Source organism: Athene cunicularia, assembly GCF_003259725.1.
Source record: "Athene cunicularia isolate RWA chromosome 1 unlocalized genomic scaffold, athCun1 chr1_part2, whole genome shotgun sequence".
NCBI lineage: Eukaryota > Metazoa > Chordata > Aves > Strigiformes > Strigidae > Athene > Athene cunicularia.
Window position 1 is genome coordinate 30,981,173 of NW_020799092.1, and position 20,972 is coordinate 31,002,144.

Sequence of the window (20,972 nt, forward strand, 5' to 3'; positions counted from 1 at the left end):
GGTCAACCTACAAAACCTTTGCCCAAGTCTTTTACATGGGTCTAAGCACAGGTTCAGTTCTAAGAAAGTTTGATGTTCTTGACTTTCAAAGGGAAAAGAGATACATTCTTCAACTGCTGAAAGTAAGGTAAAGGCCCAGTGCAGACAAAGCAAACTGCCTTGTCTTAACTATGATTTTCTTCCACATAAGCATAAATGATTAAATTAACAACAAGCTTTTATTCATCGTGAATACAAGGTCAAACAATGAAATTCACACCTGGTCTCTGTTCTTGTTCTTAATCCACTCCTTGAAATATATTTTCAGGAAAGCAAGTACTTCCCAAATAATTTACTTTTGTAGACTTTAAACCCTACATTATAATTTCAAACATTTTATTCACTATGGAACACATTATATTCTGTATCTTTTGCTGTCACTCATTAAGCTCCAATTACAGTGTATATAGGATAAAATCTCCATGCAACAATACCCTGCATCTGTTTTAGACTGACTAGTCTGATGAAACAGAGGATACAGAGACTTCTTGTAGATACAGCTCATGACAACTGAAATCTCATGTTTCAGATGTTTATTAGTATTATCTTACGCAGGATTTTATTGAATTATTGGACACTGAATGATTTAATAACATTATCGATGGGAATAATCATGGGTTACATTTGAAACATGTAACATACCTGCTTTAGATTTGTGTTGAAAGTCTTTGACTGGATAATAATTCTTTAAATTTTTTTTTGATCCAAAGACTAGATCTAGATGGAAGTTTTGAAATATAAAAGCCAAAGTATTTGCCCAGGCGGCAGATATGGAGAGATAAGGTTACTGTGGATACAAGTGCTAACAGTCAGTTCAAATATTAAAAACTGGAATACCATGAATAAAAATATGCTGGATAAACACCTATCAAATGGCCTTTCTGATATAAATCCTAAGCAATATTTTCTCTGACTGCCTAGTTAGCAGCTGTGAATTGGTAAAGACTGGCCCCCTGTGAACAATCCTCCTTTGCAATTAGGAAGAGGCAGGGGGAGGGGAAATCTGCCTCTTATTCACTGGAATTTTACAGCTCATGCTAAAAACAAACAGTTACAGCTCTCAAAATCTCTGAAATGATTGATAGCTTCTGTTCTTCAGCAGCCACACTATTTAACAGCTTTTTCACTGTTTCAGGTATGTTCTCTCCAAACAGCTGCCCTTTTAATCACATACAAAACCCACTTCTTGAAGTAAGTTAAAATGGTGTTTATAGAGAAATAACAGATTTTAGCTGCTATGCTGCATTAGATTAAATGATTGCACAATACTGAGTTGGTTTTTACCCTTGATTCATTTTTAAATATAGTATGAATATTACAGTTCTGTTAGCTTCTCTGAACTCCCTAGGTATCCCTCTTGTTGCCAGAAAGGAATTATAAATTGACAATGCAAGTTATTTTATTTCAGTTTCAATCTCTTGGAATTTGGAATTGTATCTATTCTGTCCACGAACCTTTTATTTCCTGATGCTCTGATTTTTTAAGTACTTGTTTTATTGCCTATAGAAATAGAAGACCTTCTCTTTCTGCCTAGAAAAATAACTTTGCAACAAGAGTGGAATACTACACCAGAGAATCCAGATACAGACAAATCTTTAGTTCCCTGTAATATCAGGCTTTTTGTCAGCAAATTCTGATGTTCCTGCTTGTATGGTTTGATTTCTCTCTTAACTCTCTATGTATGTAATAGCATCTTGCTTCATATATGTATTGTTGAAAATGCTTGCTGATTCCCTTCCTTCTCGACCAATAAGAAATGGAGACTCAGGAGAAAAGAGAATAAATAAAACACTTGCTAGCAGATGCAGAAGAAGCCTGGTCCATGGAGAATGCATAGGACAATACACCTAAGAGTCTTTCCTGAGGTCAGCCTTTGATTTATGAGTTTAGGGAAGATGCTTCTCTGTTCCCTCAGTTATCTGGCTAGGAAAGTATGTAATGTTTCTGGCCCACATACATGAAATCAAGAGAGGATCCTGGGATAAAAATATCTGTATGTTAATAACTACCTTGTGGCTAATTATCTGCTTGTGTCTGTCCTTTGATAGTACAGATAAGTACCTGTAGTTGCAGAGCAGGGTTTCTCGGGAGGGAGTCAGAGGTAACCAGATTTCCTGAGTAATCTCACTGAGTACCTTCAGTTAAATTCTGAATAAATTCAGTGGCAAGGATGGAATCAAGCTAAAAATAGCACAGAAAAAAACAAACCAAGTATTTAATACTTAGTAATATTTTTATGCCCCAAACAAAATGAATCAGGAACATATTTTCTGTGTATGAGCTAGCTATATGTAATTTATCATTAATTTTCAGGTCATGCATTTTATTCCTCTGTAAACCAAACTCATGACAGAAACTGTTTCTTAGCATTCCTATTGTCTCTCCTGGAGCCACCCATATACCTCTTTTCCTTTCTCTTTATTTCTGAGATTCTCTGTGTCTCTCTCTGCCCCCCAAAATGCATTTGTGTTTCTGAGCTCTCCCCATGCCTCACCATCCCTGCAGACTGGACTCTCCTTGTGCTCCCAATGTTCTCCTTTTCTCCGTTTTCTCTTTCCTCAGAAGAATTCACCATATGTCTTTCTTATCTCCAAATCAAAGGAGGAAGGAAAGAGGGTGAAGAGGAAGAAAGGGAGGGAATAAAAGAAGAGAAAGAGGGGGACGGAGGATAACTGCTTCTCATCTAAGTTCTTTTACTGACTTAAAACATTTTAGGGAGTCCTGAACAAAAGCAGAGGAACATTTAACTGGATTTTCACAGAAATGTCACTATTTGGGAGACAGTTATGGCCCAACAGAGCTGGTGCCAAGCTAGTTTGCTTGACTGGGCTTAAGCTGACTCCTTGCAGAAAGTTCATCATGCTCTCCACTGTGCTTTGTAGTACCATCTTACTCAGATTTTTCTACTTTCCAAGGTGCCTAAGGCTTCTGATTTACTTGAACAGCTAGATACAAACCGTTAAAAGCATTTCCGATAAAACTGTTGCACTGAAAACGCTTTGATACATATGTGCAAAGGAAGAAGAAGAAGAAGAAGAAGAATTTGGATTAGCTGAAGTGTTAGTGCTCACAGCTAAAAGTGAATTTGACTGTAGATGTCCTGTAAATACATATGTAGATAGATAACCCCTGCATTTAGGCACTGAGAACGAATAGATTAGTCCTACTTTAATTCTTTATCTTTATAATAGGTATAAAAATGCCACCTTGACTTGAAGGAGTCTTATAAAATGTATTCATTCCTGTTTTGGACCTGTCTAGTATTATTTTAATGAATGTCTAAAAAAAGTCTGAAGAAAGTAAATTGTTCTTACTGGTAAGGTCTTCAATGTAAAGCTATATATAAGACATGGACCCACACACAGAATTATAAAGGCTAAAGAAAATAAATATAAATTATTTTGTAAGTACACTGAATTAATTAATTATTCAGACATATAATTATACTGTCTGTATGATGCCATGTAGAATATGTATCCTGGGGTGAGGGGTGGTTAGCCAGTGTTGAACAGTCTTCATTCTGGTGTTTTGTAGCTTTGTGACTTTGCAACACAAATTTAATGTGTCGTGAGGATCGACAGCTCTTATTTTGTCTGTTTTATTCATTGCAGTAACTTCTCCTTTTAAGAAGGTGTACTGAAATCTAGAAATTATATCAAGTGAAGTTACAGTGTCCCATAATCTTGTGTCTTTAACTCAGAAGCATACAGTTTTATTGTCTCATTTGTTGGAAGCCGGGTCTGTTTTGGACCTGATATTAGTGGGAGAAGGGACCAGTGAGAGTCTCACAAGTGCTCACCTGGACCATTATGAGTATTTTTTATTACAAATAAAAGTTAAATTACAAATAGTTTGATCACAAAGAAATCTGCAAAGCGTCAGTAAAACTACTTGAATTTGGATGGGGGGAGGCCTCAAAGACTCCCTAAAGGTTAGTTGTTGAATGCAGTATCCTTGTATAGGAAAGGAATTGGTGGAAACACTCATCACAGTAGTGTCAGGAAGAAGGGTGCCAGACAAGGTGGACTGACTTGCATGAAGGTTTCCTCATGACTGAGGGAAATTAAGTACTAGAGTGTCAGATTACTGGACTCTGACAGCAGATATCCCAACATGCGTGCTTGGAAAATCAGCTGTATGTAGCAACATTGAATAATCCTTTCATAGTGTTTTGGGACCAGATTATTCCATGTACAGGTAATACTACCATAAGAATATATCAAGTTTTCTTCTCATTAATTTTGAACATGTTATTTCAGATTTTTATGAAAAATGCAGTACATCTATGGAAAGAATGATCAGGCCCTCAGATAAAAAACAAGTTTACCTTTACTAGGTAAATTTACTAGGCAGGAAGAATAGTTCAAAAAGCTATATCAGGATGCTAGGACTGCCTGTGTGTGGTGGTTTAAGCCCTGCCGGGACTGGATACCACGTTGCCATTGCCCCTCCCCCACCTTCAGCTGGTCGGGCTGGCAGTGAGGCACAAACCCGGGTTAAAATAAGTAGAAATTTAATACAACAGTGTGATAAACAATCTGAACAACAACAGTAGCAATGATAACAACAATAAACAGCAATAACAGTAAGCAAGACAAAAGATAAACAGAGAAATACCGCAAATGGTTACAGAACAAGCCGGCTGTGAGCTCTCCGCCACCAAAGCCACGAAGGAAAAAGTTCCCACACTCCGACCTGACATCAGCATGGTATGAATAACCCGGCTGGAGATCCCTTCCCCCTCTCTCTCTGCTGGGGAAACTTAACCCTATCCTAGCTGAACCAGGACACTGTGAGATGAATATGTGACTTCAAGTTTCACAACTAGTATTTGCTTTGACTGTAGACATAGTTGAATTTCTGATAACAGCCATCTTCAAATGCATGGATTTTTTTCTTATATTCACCATTAATAAAAGATTATAAAATATTATAATAAGCCTGCCACTATATGTGCAAGTGATTTATGAATTGGTATAAAAATGTCATGTTGTGTAAGTGTTTGTAACCTCTAACTACTCAGATATGGGTAGAAAACAGAGAACTATGATAGTCACACTAATTACTGCTTTTGTGTTGTATCTGAGATAAACAGTACAAGAATATTTGCAAAAGAGTGAAAAGTGTGTAAATAAAGCAGAGAACGTGAACAGGAAGAAAAGTCACAGTATTAGAACTGTATCTGAATACAGTATGTGGATTGGAAATAAGTTGCACAGGGAGAAGAAACAGATATGAAGGGAGGAAGGGAACGCAAAGTAGACAGTTTAGTACCTGGCTCACGCAGCCAGAAATCTGATTTTGCAATTGTTTGTTTATTCATTGAATGTGTTTGTTTACTTTTACATTCCAGAATTATAAATTTTATTGTTCAATGGCAAGAAACTTAAAAATTGTGGGCAAACTATTTTGATGCCTGTGGTAATTAATATTTTATATGTGATCCAGTCAATAGCTACACAGGTTTTTTTATAGGTTCTGGGTGACACAGTTGCTGCATTATTGGTGACACAGCTACATCATGCTACACAAAATGCTACAGTTTAATATTAAAAATGTGTTGTCATGGGTTGACAAAGAAATATTAAGAAATGCAGTGATCTTTGAATCACTCCAGAGTGCATTTCTCACATATCAGTGGCTATTCAGTTGTGTTCCAAAATGGAACCTTTAATTTTTGGATAAAGTTAGCATAAATGAGATGTCTTTCTGTGGTGGTTTGACCTTGGCTAAATGCTGGGTACACACCAAGTCACTTTATCACTTCCTCCCCTTCCCCTTGTTTTCTCAACAGGACAAAGATGGGAAAGAATAAGATAGGCCAGCCCTTGAGGGTAAAACAAAAGCAGTTTTAATATAAGCAAAGCAAAGGTCCGCCCACGGAAGCAAAAAAAGAAAAGAGATTTATTCTCTCCTTCCCATGGACAGGCGATGTCGGGCCTTCTCAGGATCAGGGCTCCCATACGCGTAGTGGTTGCCTCGGAGGACCAAGGGTGACCCCACCCCCTTCCTCCTTTCTCCCAGCTTTGTACTGAGCAAACGTCACATGGTCTGGAATATCCCTTTGGTCAGTTCAGGTCAGCTGTCCTGGCTGTGTCCCCTCCCAAGATCTTACCCACCCCGTCCCACTGCGAGGGGAAATGTCGGCAAGAGCCTTGGTGCTGTGTAAGCCCTGCTCAGCAGCAGCCACAACACCAGGGTGCTACCAACACCCTGCCAGCTCCCAGCATAGAACACAGCACCGTGAGGGCTGCTGTAGGGGGAAACCAATTCCAGCTCAGCCAGACCCAGTACACTTACCCTCATTCTTTGGACTCATTGTCCGGTTATACCTTGCTCAAGTGTTTCAGGGATCAGTAAAGGATAGAGAGTGAAATATCCCCTTTATGTATATAAGGGATGCCATCCAGAAGGACCTTGACGGGCTTGAGGAATGGGCCCATGTGAACCTCATGTGGTTCAACAAGGCCAAATGCAAGGTCCTGGACCTGGGTTGGGGCAACCCCCAATATCAGTACATACTGGAGGAGGAATTGATTAAGACCAGCCCTGAAGAGAAGGACTTGGGGATACTGATGGATGAAAAATTGGACAAAAGCCAACAATGTCCACTTGCAGCCCAGAAAGCCAATCCTATCCTGGGCTGCATCAAAAGAAGCATGGCCAGCAGGCCAAGGGAGGTGATTCTCCCCCTTTACTCCACTGCTGTGAGACCCCACCAGTACAGCTCTGGGGCCTCCAACATAAGAAGGACATGGACCTGTTAGAGCAGGTCCAGAGAAGGGCCACAAAAATGATCAAGGCTAAGACAGTTTGGGTTATTCAACCTGGAGAAGAGAAAGCTGCAATGAGACCTTATTGTGGCCTTACAGTATATAAATGGAAAGAGTCTTTTTACCAGGGCCTGTAGTGACAGGACGAGTCAATGGTTTTAAACTGAAAGAGGGTAGAATCAGATTGGACATAAGGAAGAATATTTTTTGCAGTGATGGTGGTGGGACACTGAAACAGGTTGTCCAGAGATGTTGGTGGATGACCCATCCCTGAAAGTGTTCAAGATCAGGTTCGATGAGGTTTTGAGCAACATGAAAATGTCCCTTCCTATGGCAGGGGGGTTGGACTAGATGAGCTTTGATGATCCCTTCTGACCCAAACCATTCTGTGATTCTGATTCTATGATTCTAAATATCCTTTCTTCCATGCACTCTACAAGTTTGGGCCTGTCATCATAACACGGTTTTGAAGGGACTGCTCTTTTCTTGTGGAATATATCATCCCAAAGATAGAGGTATAGTCCAGGACTTCTGCCACCTCTACAAAACATAAAAAGAAATAATCTTTGAGTGCAGGGATTATGTGATGCAGTCTAGAAAAGATATGGTAAATCAGCTTCCTCCAAATGATAAAGAGCAGCTGAGTCTTACATATCCATTGAAATCTATGGTGGATTTGTATTTAGCAAAATCAGTTTTTCTGCCTGCTTTATCCATCACTCAGTCTCTAGTGTAGCTAAATGCCCATATGCTTAACTTTAAATTAGCCCAAAGATGAGAGTGGAAAAAATTATATAAGACACATTATTTATATACTTTGCTTTTCTGGACAGTTTTGACCACTAGCAAAGACTCTGAACCAATGAGTTAGAGAGACCTTTGATCTCAGATAGTGTGATCATACTGATGATTCTTGAGAACTACAGCCTTGATTCATATTCTCTAGCATGTTTATGAGGAGCAGTATCTGCTTGGTGCTGAACACAGGCTTCATGGTGTAGACCGGTCATTCTTGAAGTTGCTACATGTAAAGCGAAATGCATCCTAATACGATGCTGTAGTCTACCTGTGACACATGGGATGACCAGTGGAACGATAATTAATCCTCTTTTATAAGAATAGGGAAACGCATCTCTCAAATCGTTACTGGAGAACAATAGCACTGTAATGACATAAAGCGCATGGGATCACATCGCAGCGATCTGCTGGTTGCCGTGGTGACGGGAGTGGGCCCGCAAAGCCAGCCACCCGGCTGCTGAATTGGAAGGGATAAGAAAAACACAGCCCACTTCCCATGCAAAATGAATTACAAGAACAAGCAAAGGATGAATAGAAAATTGTCAACCCTTAATCAAATGTTCTCTTATTTTTAGAAAGAGTTTGAAGAAAATGGAGGCCATCTCTGCTTATCTCTTAGTCTTCAGGGACCTGGCTAGTACAATCTCTGTACATACCATGGAAATAAATCACAATGGTTTGTATAAGAAAAATCACGTGTAACAGAAATCTCATCTGGGTGCAGTGGCAGATGACAATACCTTATTCAATCCTGCTGTTCGTTGTGCCCGCCTTAGCAAACAAAATCTGTAGGAATATGTTAAAATGGGTCTCAACATAACGATTGTATTTAGCAGGCAAGCCTGACTGTGTATTTTCCCTGCACCCTTTTAATTTTCACCTAGAGAAAGTTACTGTATTCCCATTCCTTATTAGCTCACAAACTCTCTTACATTTTACCCTTGCTTCACCACTACAGACCAAAAGCAGCATGATGGAACGTAAAATGCATTTAAACACAGTAAATCAGTGACACATAGAAAACACCATTCATTTTCCAGTATTTCTCATTTTTGGGAGCTGCTTCATATTTTATTGTATTTAGTAATATTAAACAAAATAGCAAGTTCAGTTGACCTAACAGCCTCCAATTACTAGCAGCTAGGTCCTGAAAATAGTTTGGGCACCTGAAAGTTAGTCAGTACTCTCATTTTGCTCATCCACAGTGTGGACTCCAAACAGCCAGGTGAGGCCTCCAAGACCAAATTAAAAATGCAGTTACCTGCAGCAATAGTAAGCATCACCATGCTTGACTATACAATTCCTGTCTCTGGGAGTGGGATCCCTACAATTCAATTAGGCACATAAGACCTGTATAACTTAATAGGAAGATAAAGGCATTTAAGAAAGGGGTTTGCAATGCTAAGCAGAGGAAGCCAATAATATGCTTCAAAACAGGAGTTATATCTGAAAGTTTTGCCTCTCTTTGCAGCCTTGCATTAGACACCATTTGGAGGCTGGATTTCCTGTGCTGCTTCCTGGATCTTGACATCCAAGTTGTCCCTTTGTATGAGGACAGTTGGTACACTGTTTTATTTCAAACTACAGTATGCAGCAGAAGCATGAATCTGTAGCATAGAAGTTAGGATACTTGATTGAAAGAAATGAAAAGTCCTGAATTTTTATATTTTTCTCTCTTTTTATTTGGCAGTCACTGGATGAAAACCAGAAATCTTTCTAGCAACAGCACAAGAAGATTGCATTACCACAGTCAGCTTTCACTGGTCTAAAGGATAATATTCTTTCCTGCCTTACTGACTAAACTTTACAGCAGTTTTCGTTTCAGCAGGACCAGTGAATGATTCCTCCTCAATCCCACAGTGCCCTTTCCTATCAATTGTGCATAGCTTACTCGCTCTTTAGGAAATTCGAGTTTGAGAAAGACATAAATCTGATCTCCCACCTTCTGCATCAATCTTCTGTCTGGGCTGTACTATGAGAAAGAAAGATAAAGCAATTCTTCCTCCTTCCATCACATTTTTAAGAGCAGCTGCCAGTTCATGCTCTGCTCCTGTGTTTCTACCTTGGGCATGCTCTCAGACTTACTACCAGATCAAGCTCTGATGGCATCTAAGAGAAGGACCCATTTTTTAGACTCACTCAAAGGTCCGATGTGGTTTCCAGCTGCTCTGTCTGCTCAGAACAGAGCTCAAACACTGGGCAGCCCAAAGGTAAATCTGCCGGTGTGAGCAGGGTTCAGTTGCAGGAAGGAGATGAACAAACACTTCCAAGACCTCAGTTGTGATTTTAGGGCATAAGTGTGTGAAGGCTTAAGTATTTTCTTGAGCATCTGTTTTCCTTGCTGCTATTTCACAGACCCTTTCTGTGAATAATCTATTTTTAACACATGGATCCTGCCCAGAATTTTACAGTCAGTGTATTTGACTCTGTGTTTTGTACTCTCCAGGCTGATTTGGGTAGCTCACATTTTAAACAACATGACATGGGTTGATAAAAATGTGAGGAAGGAATACTTCTGTGAGACATTTAGGGAGTTGAACTGAGTTTACACTTTTACAAAGCTTCAAGGTTAAACAGAACTCCATTTTACATACAGAACAGGTATTCAGCATTTTTGTTATGTCTGAAAAGATCATGTTTGCCCCTTCTTACACTCCCCAAACTTACAAATTTATTGGAGAAAGGAATATTTTTCTGATAATTTAGAAGTCTGTTAATTAACTCACAGTAATATGGATTTTAAAGTGGGTCCTTTGAGAAATTTAACATCTAAGATAACTAGCATTTATCTCAAGTAATCTGAATAATGGTACAATATAGACTCTCTGGAATTTTCATTACTCAAATGAAGTGAAATTATCTTCACAGTATACATTCAAGACATTAAGATATAATTTAGGTAAGTATTAATAATTATTTTATTGAATTGTTATGACTAAATAGGCAGAGTTGGGTCAACAGTGTTAGCAATTAAGTGGGCCAAGTGTGACATCAGAGGTAATTTTTTCAATTGCCACCTTATCTGTGCAGTTAATTTGCATGTGACAATTGTGTTGGTTGTAATGAATCAGTGCTACAAGGAAGATGATATAAAAATAGCAGAAATTCTTCCTACAAGGATCCTTGTCCCAGCTATCAGTATTGTTTAATTATCACCATACTTTAATTAACTATTCATGTTGTGTGAAAGGTCTGTAACTATATGCTTATTTGACTATCAGTATTTGAAAAGCTTTTGATGGTTACTTCAGGTTCACTTTTGGAAGAGCTGAATGTGAACCAGAGAGATGTATTTAAAACTTAGGTAGAGTGGGACTATTGGGACTCCTTTATAAACTGACCCTACTCATATCACCTTCTATCTTTATGCACAGTTTGCAAAATTAGGGCTCTGGATTGCTATCACCCCACTCTTATAAGTGAAATGGCTTTTTTTAGTTAACATTTCAATAGTACTTTATTATTACTTCCTGACAAAATGACAGTAATATGGAAAACTTTCTTCCAGCTTTCTCTTTGGTTTTGTGGGCTTTTAAATTGCTAGGAAAGTCATAAATGTAAAGACTGACAATAGAGCAAGGTGAGCATTGAGAATGCGTATCAGTAGTTTAAAAGCAAAATAATTTTGGAAGAATATTGTCAAATGATTATTTTGCAACATGCCTGGTCCTTTCTTCCCAACATACTTTATATGCAATCTTTTTCCTCCAAGGCAAAATTTCATGCTTCTGCAGGGGATTTTTCTAAAATAATCTTGTCAGGTTTGTAGGTGAAATAACAATTTCTGCAGTATCTCTGGGAATCTGATGAATCTTTCTGACCTGAAAGTACAAGTTAAGCATTTCACTCAATAATCATTCTTACAGATCTTGTTTTCATGTTAAGAGTGGCAATGCTAGTGAGAGGCAAAACCTTTTCACTCACTGAAGCTTGATAAATTCTGGTTTTTTTCCAGTTCTTGTTTGGAAATGAAACATGTGACACATTGCTTGAAATTTTTGCACTAGTAAGAGGCAGTGTTTATTACTGAAAGCTATATTTCTCTAGTCATTTCTTGCAAGTGTCTAAGAAATAAACTCTTTTACCTTGTGGAAAAGCGATGTTGTGGTGAAAATTTATAAGTCTTCTGTCATATGATTTAGACAACAAAAAAGAAAAGTCCTTGTTATTCCATGTGTCCTTAACCTCATTGTGAAATGTGTCTGATTTATTCCCAGCCAGATGACAGTTCAGATGTCAACTATTCCAAGGGGATGCAGTTTAGAAGGATATTATCATTAGGTGGATGAGAAGCAAAGCAATTCAGACTGAGAAGAGGGCAGGTTTAAGTGAGCTGTTGAGGATGTGCTTCGTAACAGTCTTTGTTCCCAATGGTATCAGATGCCTGCTCCCTTTCTTTCCAGTTATTCATTTGAGGTGGAAGGGGTAAGAAGGAATAGAGCTCTTTGATGCTGTTGGTCTGTTTTCAATCTGACTTCAGTCTCCACGCATGTATAATGGAAGTACATTCCCATCTGCTCCTGCCTGGCTCCCACCTCTTATCTGACCCGCAGGAATGATGGTTCTCTCAGTGCTCTAGGATACTCCAGCTAAGTGCCCCACCTCCCATATTCTCTTTTTTCCTTTCTGTGCCAGGTCTTATTTCCAGCAGCCCTGTTAAGTCCAAGTATGAGGTCTGCTGCCCCAGCTCCATTCAGATGCCCCAGCTGTGCTCCTGCAGTGTCAAGCCTCAGTCAGCCAGGGTGAGATTCAGTGCAGTACACATCAGTAGAGATATTGGCAAGGCACTTTGAACACCCACCAGGCCTTGACTGTGATTTGCATGCACCATGATCCTACCCATTGCTATGTGTTAGGTGCCGCCTGTACCAGCGGAGAGTCCCTACTGATCTCATTATGTTGATGATGCAGCAGAATCTTGAAAGTTGTTCTCTTTTGATAGTAAATGAAATTATTAGGTTATTTTTAATAGAGGGGGGTGTGTGCTATAAATCTGACAAATTCCAGATTAAGTTGTTTTCTAAATATTCTGTATACATATATCTGCATTTACATATATTTGGACTCTCGTATAAAGGTTTAATCCAGCATTTTTCAGAAAGACTGTATTAACCTCAGGTAGACAGTGCCAGGGGTGATTTTGTGTGAAACAAATCAATGCCAATAAAATCTTTATCTCATAGTTTACCATTACGTATTTCGTTCTGAAATTATTTATAGGAATTATCTCAGATTTTGGCAAAATTTCTGGGGTTTTTAAATTGTGTTGTTTTTCATATGCCTCCAGTCTCCCACATGCAGAGTCGTTTTTCCTTCCTTCTTGAGCCCAACTGTTCTGTGAAACTACTGCCTTCTTACTCAGGAGATTGGCTTCCTGGATGTGCTTACAGGGAAAAAGATGATATTCCTGAGAGTTATGCAGAAACACAAATCCTTGGGGGGGTGGGGGTGGGGGGGTGTCAGCTACACTCTTTCCTAACTGGAACTTCAGAAGCAGGATCTTTCTAATTCGTAAGTGAGACTATCCCTTATGCATTAAAGAGAAAGGAAACAAATGAGATCTGAATCTATCCTAGTATAAGCAATTTTGATATATTTTCACTGCTTTAATTCCAAGAAGTAATTTTTCCTTCCAACTAAGTTTTCCTATAGATTTAAGAAGCTACAGTATCACAAAGCCTCTTATGTTTTTATTACATAATAAAAGCATAATAACCCCAGTCGAGATTGCTGTCCCATATTTCCTGTTAGAAGAACCAGGTTTGTATATAAGCATATCAAAGTTAAATCTTTGGACTCAAATTCTCTAGGTGTCTACTAGAATGATTTGATTTTGGTGAATGTTTCAGGTAATATAGCTCTATTTTTAAGGCTGAAATAGTGTTGAAAAGACACTCTTGCATTCATATTAATTTTAATTACATTTACCATGTAATCTCTTAACCATGTAAAGTTAATTGAGGTTAAATTTGGCCCAATTTATTATAAATGTGTGCATGGCAGCTAAGAGCAGGGAGAGTATTTATCCTCTTGTCTCTGACCTGCCACAGAAGAAAGTTGGGTTTTCCTCACTCTCCACATAGGAGCCTATGGAAGGAGACTGGAGGAGTGCAATAAGGATAATCAGGTAAAAAAAGGATCAGGGACTGAAATTAAGGGGAAAATGGGAGCAGACACCAGGAAGATAGGAATAAGGGGGATTGTTTCTCTCTCCACAGGTATGTCTGCAAAGCAGACGGCAGCCTTCTACTACTATAAGTTTGCTCCTCTGTGCTAAGCAATTGTGGATTATACTGAATATCTAAAGTTTCCTGGTTTGCTCATGTATAAAGATGAAGAGCTGGTTTAGCTCCATGGCAGGAGACAGTGATATCTGTTTTACAGGAGAGATGAGTGTCTGCTACTATTGACGCTGGTGGTAACACACAGCAAAAGCTCCAAAACCTGAGCGCATTGAAGAACCAGGTTGCTGCCGCCTTAGACTGGAGGCAACATGAATTCCAACCTTCCCCAAGTTTTTAATATTTGATTTTGTAACCCTGACATACTTTAAAAAATATATAATACCAACTACAAAGAAACAAAATATATGAACTGATATATAAGGAAAAACACAACAGTAAAGAATTCATAAAATAATGCTTTCTCTGCTATGCAGCAATGATGTGCAAATAGACAGGATTTTTCCTGTGCCTGTTAGTTGAACTGAGTTTTAAACATTGCAATATTTGAAGCTGGATGCCGAGGTTACTGACACCAGTAAACACTGTGCAGGACCTTGGTGATGAGTACACTATGATTGTGCATAAACATCATGTAGCGATGAAAGGTGAAATCTGAAAAACAGTGAAATGGAGTGAAAGCAATAGCTGTAAACAAAATAGCTGCATTTATTAAAATGAATGAAAATGTATAGCCTTTGTTTTGGACTGGATCCTCAGTTGGCTCAGTTTCCTTAAATCCATTCATGCTACTAGCTATTTCCAGCAGCTAGAGAACCCAGCCCTAAATGGAAGGGGTTTTTTTCCCCAGTTCTTACTGTAAGTTTACAGCCTACTTTAGGTTATTTAAAGGAGAAAGGAAGAAAGGGGAAATTATATTTTTTATGTGTTTACTGTGGAGATGAAGGGGTATTAACCCCACCTCATCACTATCACTGTTGGCACAGCCTGTGCTGCATGCACTCTTATACCATGTGATCTACTTAAACCAGCATGATTGCACAGCTCCATTTAGAGCAGGTCTGCATGCTCCTGTTCTGAATGCTGCACACAAATTCTTTCAGGTTATGATTGGCAGACTTGTAGTCTTAAATCATAGCACTTAGTCTGAAATATAATTTTAAATGTAATAGCTTTGCAAAGTTTCCATGATTGCCCTAAAAGACATCCCCTAGATTTTGTAGGATACTCTGCAGAGTCGCACTTGAGAGTGCTCAAGAGTACATCTGTAAACTAATCAGTCCATGTGAAAAGAGTGAAGATTTAGCAGCTGAACAGGGTGAAGTATTGCATATTCCAGTGTGCTTTTTGAAAGAAAGCTATGTTGCTGTGGGACAAGAGACTTGGTATTCAGATAGAATCATACCCATTATTAAGCCCTGATTCAGCAAAGTATTTAAGTATGTTCTTTTATGTGTCTATTAGCTTTTCAGTTTGCTGCTGCTTAAGAGCTCTACTGAGTCAGAAGCAGAAAGCCAAATGGAAAGGTGGACATGAAGTTTTCATAGATTTGCTCACATAAAGCCTATTTCATGATGATGTTAAATGAGTATGAATAGTAATGATTGTTGCTTATAGCAAAATCAGCGTCATGAGACTCCAACAGGGGTAAGGGTTCAAGACAGGTCATCTGGGTTTTGCAGGTTTTGTTTGCAACTGCAATAGTTATAAGCTTTTTAAAAATAAAATAATTTTTTAAAAGCTGAGGTTTTGTCTGAAATGAGGTAGTCTAAAAAAAGAATACAAGATTGCCAGCCTACTTTGAACCACCTTTATTTGATCCCTGGCTGCAATTCCCTTTCTGAGCTACTGTTGTGCCTCCTCTGATTCCAAATAATCACTGCCAGCTAACCAAGTACCTTAACCTTCAAATGCTGAACTTACTATCTAGGTGGTGTCAGACTCCTTGAACTTAGGATTCGTATTATCCTATTTATATATCTGTGAGACCTCTCCTACTGATAGCAACTTCTAAGAATAGAGGTTTGAATTGTGGAGGCTTATTTTTTGGACATTTGTGGGCAATTATTTTGTGTATTGTTTGAACAGATGGTCTTTTTCAGCTGTTTGCATGTTAGGAATTATTTGACCTGCCTGCAAGCGGGGAGATAGGAGCAGTGACAGAAAGTTAGGATTGCACTGGTAGAGTTAAAATTTAGGTGGATAGGGACTGTATGGGGTTTGTTGATACCACTGCACTTCTTCACGATTTTACTAACAAGGAACTAAATAATTTTATCCTCATCCACTCTGCTCATCTTATTCTGTGTTAAGTATTTTCCAGTCTGGAGAAAAATAAATAGCATGGATAGTTGGGTGAGGGAAGAGGGGAATTGAAAAATGAAGTTTCTGAACATTTCTGTAGTCACGCCCTTGGTTCTGGTCAAATGAAAGAAGGTTCACATCTGGTATCTGATTTGAGTGAGAGCTACAGTTTCCCCACCAGCAGTGCTACCAGCAGTATAGTAATTGTCCATGAGTTCAAGTGCCTTCCACCATATTTTGTTATTGTGAAAATGAGTGCAATCATCAGTAATTTATGATTCTTGTCAGATACTGTAAGTTAAGCAAAGTGTTCTTTAAAGACAACAGAAGGGCTTCTTTCATGCTATAGAAGGCATCTGTTATTTTTGCACTTTTTTTTTTTTTTTTTTTTTCTATTTTTAGGGAAGCAATGTAATGGAGGATCAGGATCTCTTGGAAATAGGAATCCTTAACTCTGGACACAGACAGAGAATTCTCCAAGCAATCCAGCTTCTCCCAAAGGTATACTTTCTATTATCATTATTATTATTATTATTATTATTATTATTATCATCATCATCATCATCCAATCAAGGGAACACCTACAGCTTTTATGTTATTTAAAACACTTTTTTTGAATGGAGATAAACATAACTCACTGTTTCTGTAGACATGGTTTTTGCATATGCAAATGCGACATAAAATAATGTCATTTCATTGGACTCACTTTGTATAGATATAATTGACAAACGAAGCAAAGGAGAGTAAAATCTGTAATTTGAAGTGATGGCTGTTTAGAATTTATTTTCATTATTTTTAGCTTTTCAATGTGTTTATAGACTGTCATTACATATGTGTAAATAAGGCTGTCAATGAGTCTTAGATGTTTGTCTTTACATAGCAGTTGGCCTGGAAATACTTTGCCCCTTATATAAGTATTCTTAAAAGCCTTGAATGAAACATTGTTTTCCTAATACTTGCCTTTCATGTGAGATGCAGAGACTTCCTGCAGGCTTCATATTTGATTTGCTGCTGTATACATAAATTTTGCTTCCCAGCTGTGGACAGAATAACTTGCAGTCATTTTTCCAATAATTTTTGGTGCTAGCTGATTTAAACTATAGATTTTAAAATCAGTGATAGAAAGGGATTGTTGTTATCTTTTGTATACCAGAATGTATCAGTGGAGGGCTGCTACTAGAATTCCAAACAAGAGATAGTGAGCCTAGCATGAAAACTTACTATTTGATTTTGAAAAGCTGTATAAGGAGAATGAATGAGAAATGGACACCAGTAAGGCTCAGAAGGCTGCTACATGTGATGCAGATACTTGGTGCAAGATACTAGGACAGGAGTAAAACCTAATGTAAAGTACGTGGAGTGTTCTGGGAGGAGCATGTGTAAAGTAACTGAGCTAAAGAGATTAGTCTGCTTGCAATTTGATAATACTGGAGAATGAGAAAAGTTATTAAAGGACTTTTTGGTCTAGAACATGAGGCTGGCAATTGCTAGAAGAGGCTTTTTGATGCATCAAAGCTTACTGGGTGGATCACTTGTAAAAGAGAAAAAGGGTTTCTGTTGTATGGGAAAATTAGAAGTTGTGAACAATTTTTGTATCTGGATCTCTTAGTCCATATATACTACAATATGAGTCTATGCACTGAAACACCAAAGATTATTGAAGACAATAATGTTCCACATACCATGTTAGACAAGTGAGGTAAATGATAGAAGTAATAGGGTATAGAAATGTAGCATTTGATGAATTACAATAAATACTTCAGGTTTAACTCTGAATTTATGCATTTTTCAGCAATACTATAATTCAAACAAAATTTTGTAATCTTAATCCCTGCTTTTATCTAATGAAATATTCTTTTCTGGTTTTCATACTTCTTAGAGAGATCAGCTTTCTTATATTCTTGCTTAAATTTCTCAAAATTAATTAATGGATTGTTAATATGTCATAATTTTAGTGCTACTCTCCACTAAGTAACTGGTGTTTATGAAAACATTGTTAATAATATCTGCTTTTGGAGAGTATACTATTGGTGAGACCATTATGAACATTCTGTTATAAAACTCCAGCTGAGCTCTTTTTAAAATGTGCTTAATGTGAGAAAGGAGAGAATCAAGATCAAGAGATACTCTTGAAACCAGTTGAGAACAAGATGGTTATGCAGTTGGAAGAATCAACATCTTCTGAAGCAAAGATAATTAACACAGAATGGCTTGAAGCATGGGCTGAATAATGGTGAGGCAGTCTTTAGCAGCTTCCCTGTCAAGCTAGAAAAACCAGTCCTTAAGGACCACGTTTTTAATGTGCCTTTGATGCAAGAACGTTGCACCAAAACAGTTGAAAGCTGGAGCTGTGCATCACACTTCTTCACTTGAATGACTCAGCAATGCAAGAGAGCTTACATAGTAAAAATACATAATTTCCTATTGAAAATAGAGTTCTTTTAAAGGCACAGCTGTTGAATAGTTATGGGGCCCAAAAATTTGGACCATGATAAGTTTTATCTAATGTAACTCACCCTTGCTGTATTCACAACAGCTTGCTGAAGATCTAAAAAATTTTCACATCCCGCAAGGAACCAGGAAAATTTTTGTATATCTATTTTTTGATAAGTTCAGCTCTATCATCATGCATTCAAAACAGTGCCTACTATCTAAATATTTTAAGATCTTAAACCGTAAATGAAGTCTCACTAATTCAGTTTGTTTGTTTTGAACATGTACCTCTTTTCTGTTCCTCATTTAATTTAAAACTTGATGACTCCTTGTGTTTTAGTATTTAATAACATTGCTGATTATGCTATTTTTAGTTTTACTATTAAAGCTTCCTGTCTTGTGATATTTTTTAACCCAGATCTTGAGGTGGAAGTTAAGTGCTTTAAAAAACATCTATGGAACAACACTTCCTTAGAGCCATATACTCAGGCAGTATTGAATAAGCTTAGAGGGTAAAAATCAAGCAACAAATCTCCTGTCAAGGTTTTAAAATACTCTTTTTCATAAGGTCTTTTAGTTATTCTCATCAATATTCATCTCTGCAGCCTGAAAAAGCAACAGGCATTTAGTGGCTGAAAAGAAAAAATGTCTTTTTTTTACTCAGTAATTGCTGGCTTCCTAAACAGTAATGAATTTCTGTATTTCAAACACTAGTAGCCTGTTTAGAAACTTCTTTCTAGAGCTTGAAGTAGTTTAAAACAGGAAAAAATAATAAACAGGAAAAAAATCTATCCAAATATAGATGAATTATCATTGTTGTTTCTTATGAAGTGTTTAACCAGTATAAAAAGGTATGTTTACCCAGATTTCTCAAAATATTTTTCCCTGATGAGTCTATATTTGAGAGGAACATTTCCTAAGAGGGTAAACGTATGTTTGTAAGAGATAGGCAGAATTGAAATCTTTCAGTTAGATTTATGCTTTTCAAAATACTCTTCATTTTTGTTGGATTACAGCTAGTAGCCCAAATTCTCATCTCACACTAATGTAATTTAAGTTATTCAAGTTCCACATTAATATTAACTAGAGCACTTTATGGCTTATTATTATTAGATAAGGTTAAGTCACTCCAGTAGAAATATAATTTGTAAAGTTAATACTTAAAATGGAAATATTTTATACATGACATCAGTCTTAGAGCAAATTTTTTAGCAGAATTTGATATTGCATTTAATATTTTTTTTATGTGGAAAGAATGAAATCAATAAATGTTTGGAGAATTATTTTATATGTTTTATTAAAATGAAGTTCAGACATGTCTTGAGGTAGAGACAATGTCTAAAAAGATACTGAAGTTGCAGTACAAAGATCTGAGAAAAAAAATTAATACTGAGAAGAGAATTGTGTGCAGGATATGCTTAATTGACTAAGAAAATAGTAGCAGTCATGATGTAAAATTTTAGGCCAACTTAAGTGACATAGGAAACCTAAGGAGCATGGTCAAGTTATTTTGGCATCCAAAACCTATGTGCAAGTGACTTCTCAAAGGGTTCCTCAAAAGCTAAAATGTTTTTGAAAATAATAATTATCCTAGCTTATCTGAGAACTTAGATAAGAAAAAGGATTGTTTTTCTGTGGGGATGCTCAGTGTATGGCTCCTCCCAGCGCATAATGGGAACACATTCTCTCATTTGACAGATGGAAGAAAGATGTTAGCTGAAAGCAGCTTTTTCCTGGATTCAGAGCTATTCTTAAAGTATACAGCTTGTTCCTTCCTGCACAAAGAGGTCTGAGCACAAAGCAAGTCTGATAATCTTGTAGCAGTGGTGTGCAGACAGACAGCCTCTTTCCTGGATGCTTTGCAGAAGCAGACGAGGAGTAGGATATGAGCAGGCTATGAGCACATGCTGTCTGTGAATAGTGTTATATGAGCAGTAAAGCTGTGCTTCCAAAAAAGTGCTGGATCTATTACTCATATGTAACACTCTTCAGTGCAAGCACAGTAAGTCTGGCATTTAGGAAAACAGAACTACTGTGCATGCACATTAACTATGCTGCATATGTGACAGAGAAAGACCGCATCATATGTTGGCTATGCTGCTATTGGCTTAGACATTCCAGATCTGAGCAAGCTGATCTGTATCCAGAGTTTAATCTCCCCCATTTAACACAGCTAAAACTTCCATGCCTAAAGACAATGTCCAAACTAAGAGATGTTGCAAAGTGGTATAATAATATTTATGATCGTTTCTGGCTGTGACTCCTTGGTTCTGGTCGCTGGAAGTGAAGATGAAAAACGGGATTCAAAGGAAGTGCTTTCTACCCTGCTGTACAATGCCTCTAGGAATTACTTTCCTGGTTTAGAAGGAAGACACTCACCTGCACTGCTTATAAGACCTTTAACGATAAGGACAGAAAAAAACTTCAGAATCCAGCACAACGA

The 20,972-nt window shown here is 37.7% G+C and overlaps 1 protein-coding gene across 7 annotated transcripts in view; it reads left to right on the forward strand.

The window, feature by feature from the left end:
* The window catches only part of ANKS1B (ankyrin repeat and sterile alpha motif domain containing 1B), a 455,171-nt gene that overhangs the window by 265,441 nt on the left and 168,758 nt on the right, over positions 1 to 20,972 (forward strand). For all 7 annotated transcript variants that reach the window (XM_026865589.1, XM_026865597.1, XM_026865606.1 and 4 more), the window contains one exon: positions 16,499 to 16,597. In XM_026865589.1, coding sequence (XP_026721390.1) covers positions 16,499 to 16,597 — 99 coding nt within the window. The remainder of the gene's footprint in view (positions 1 to 16,498; positions 16,598 to 20,972) is intronic.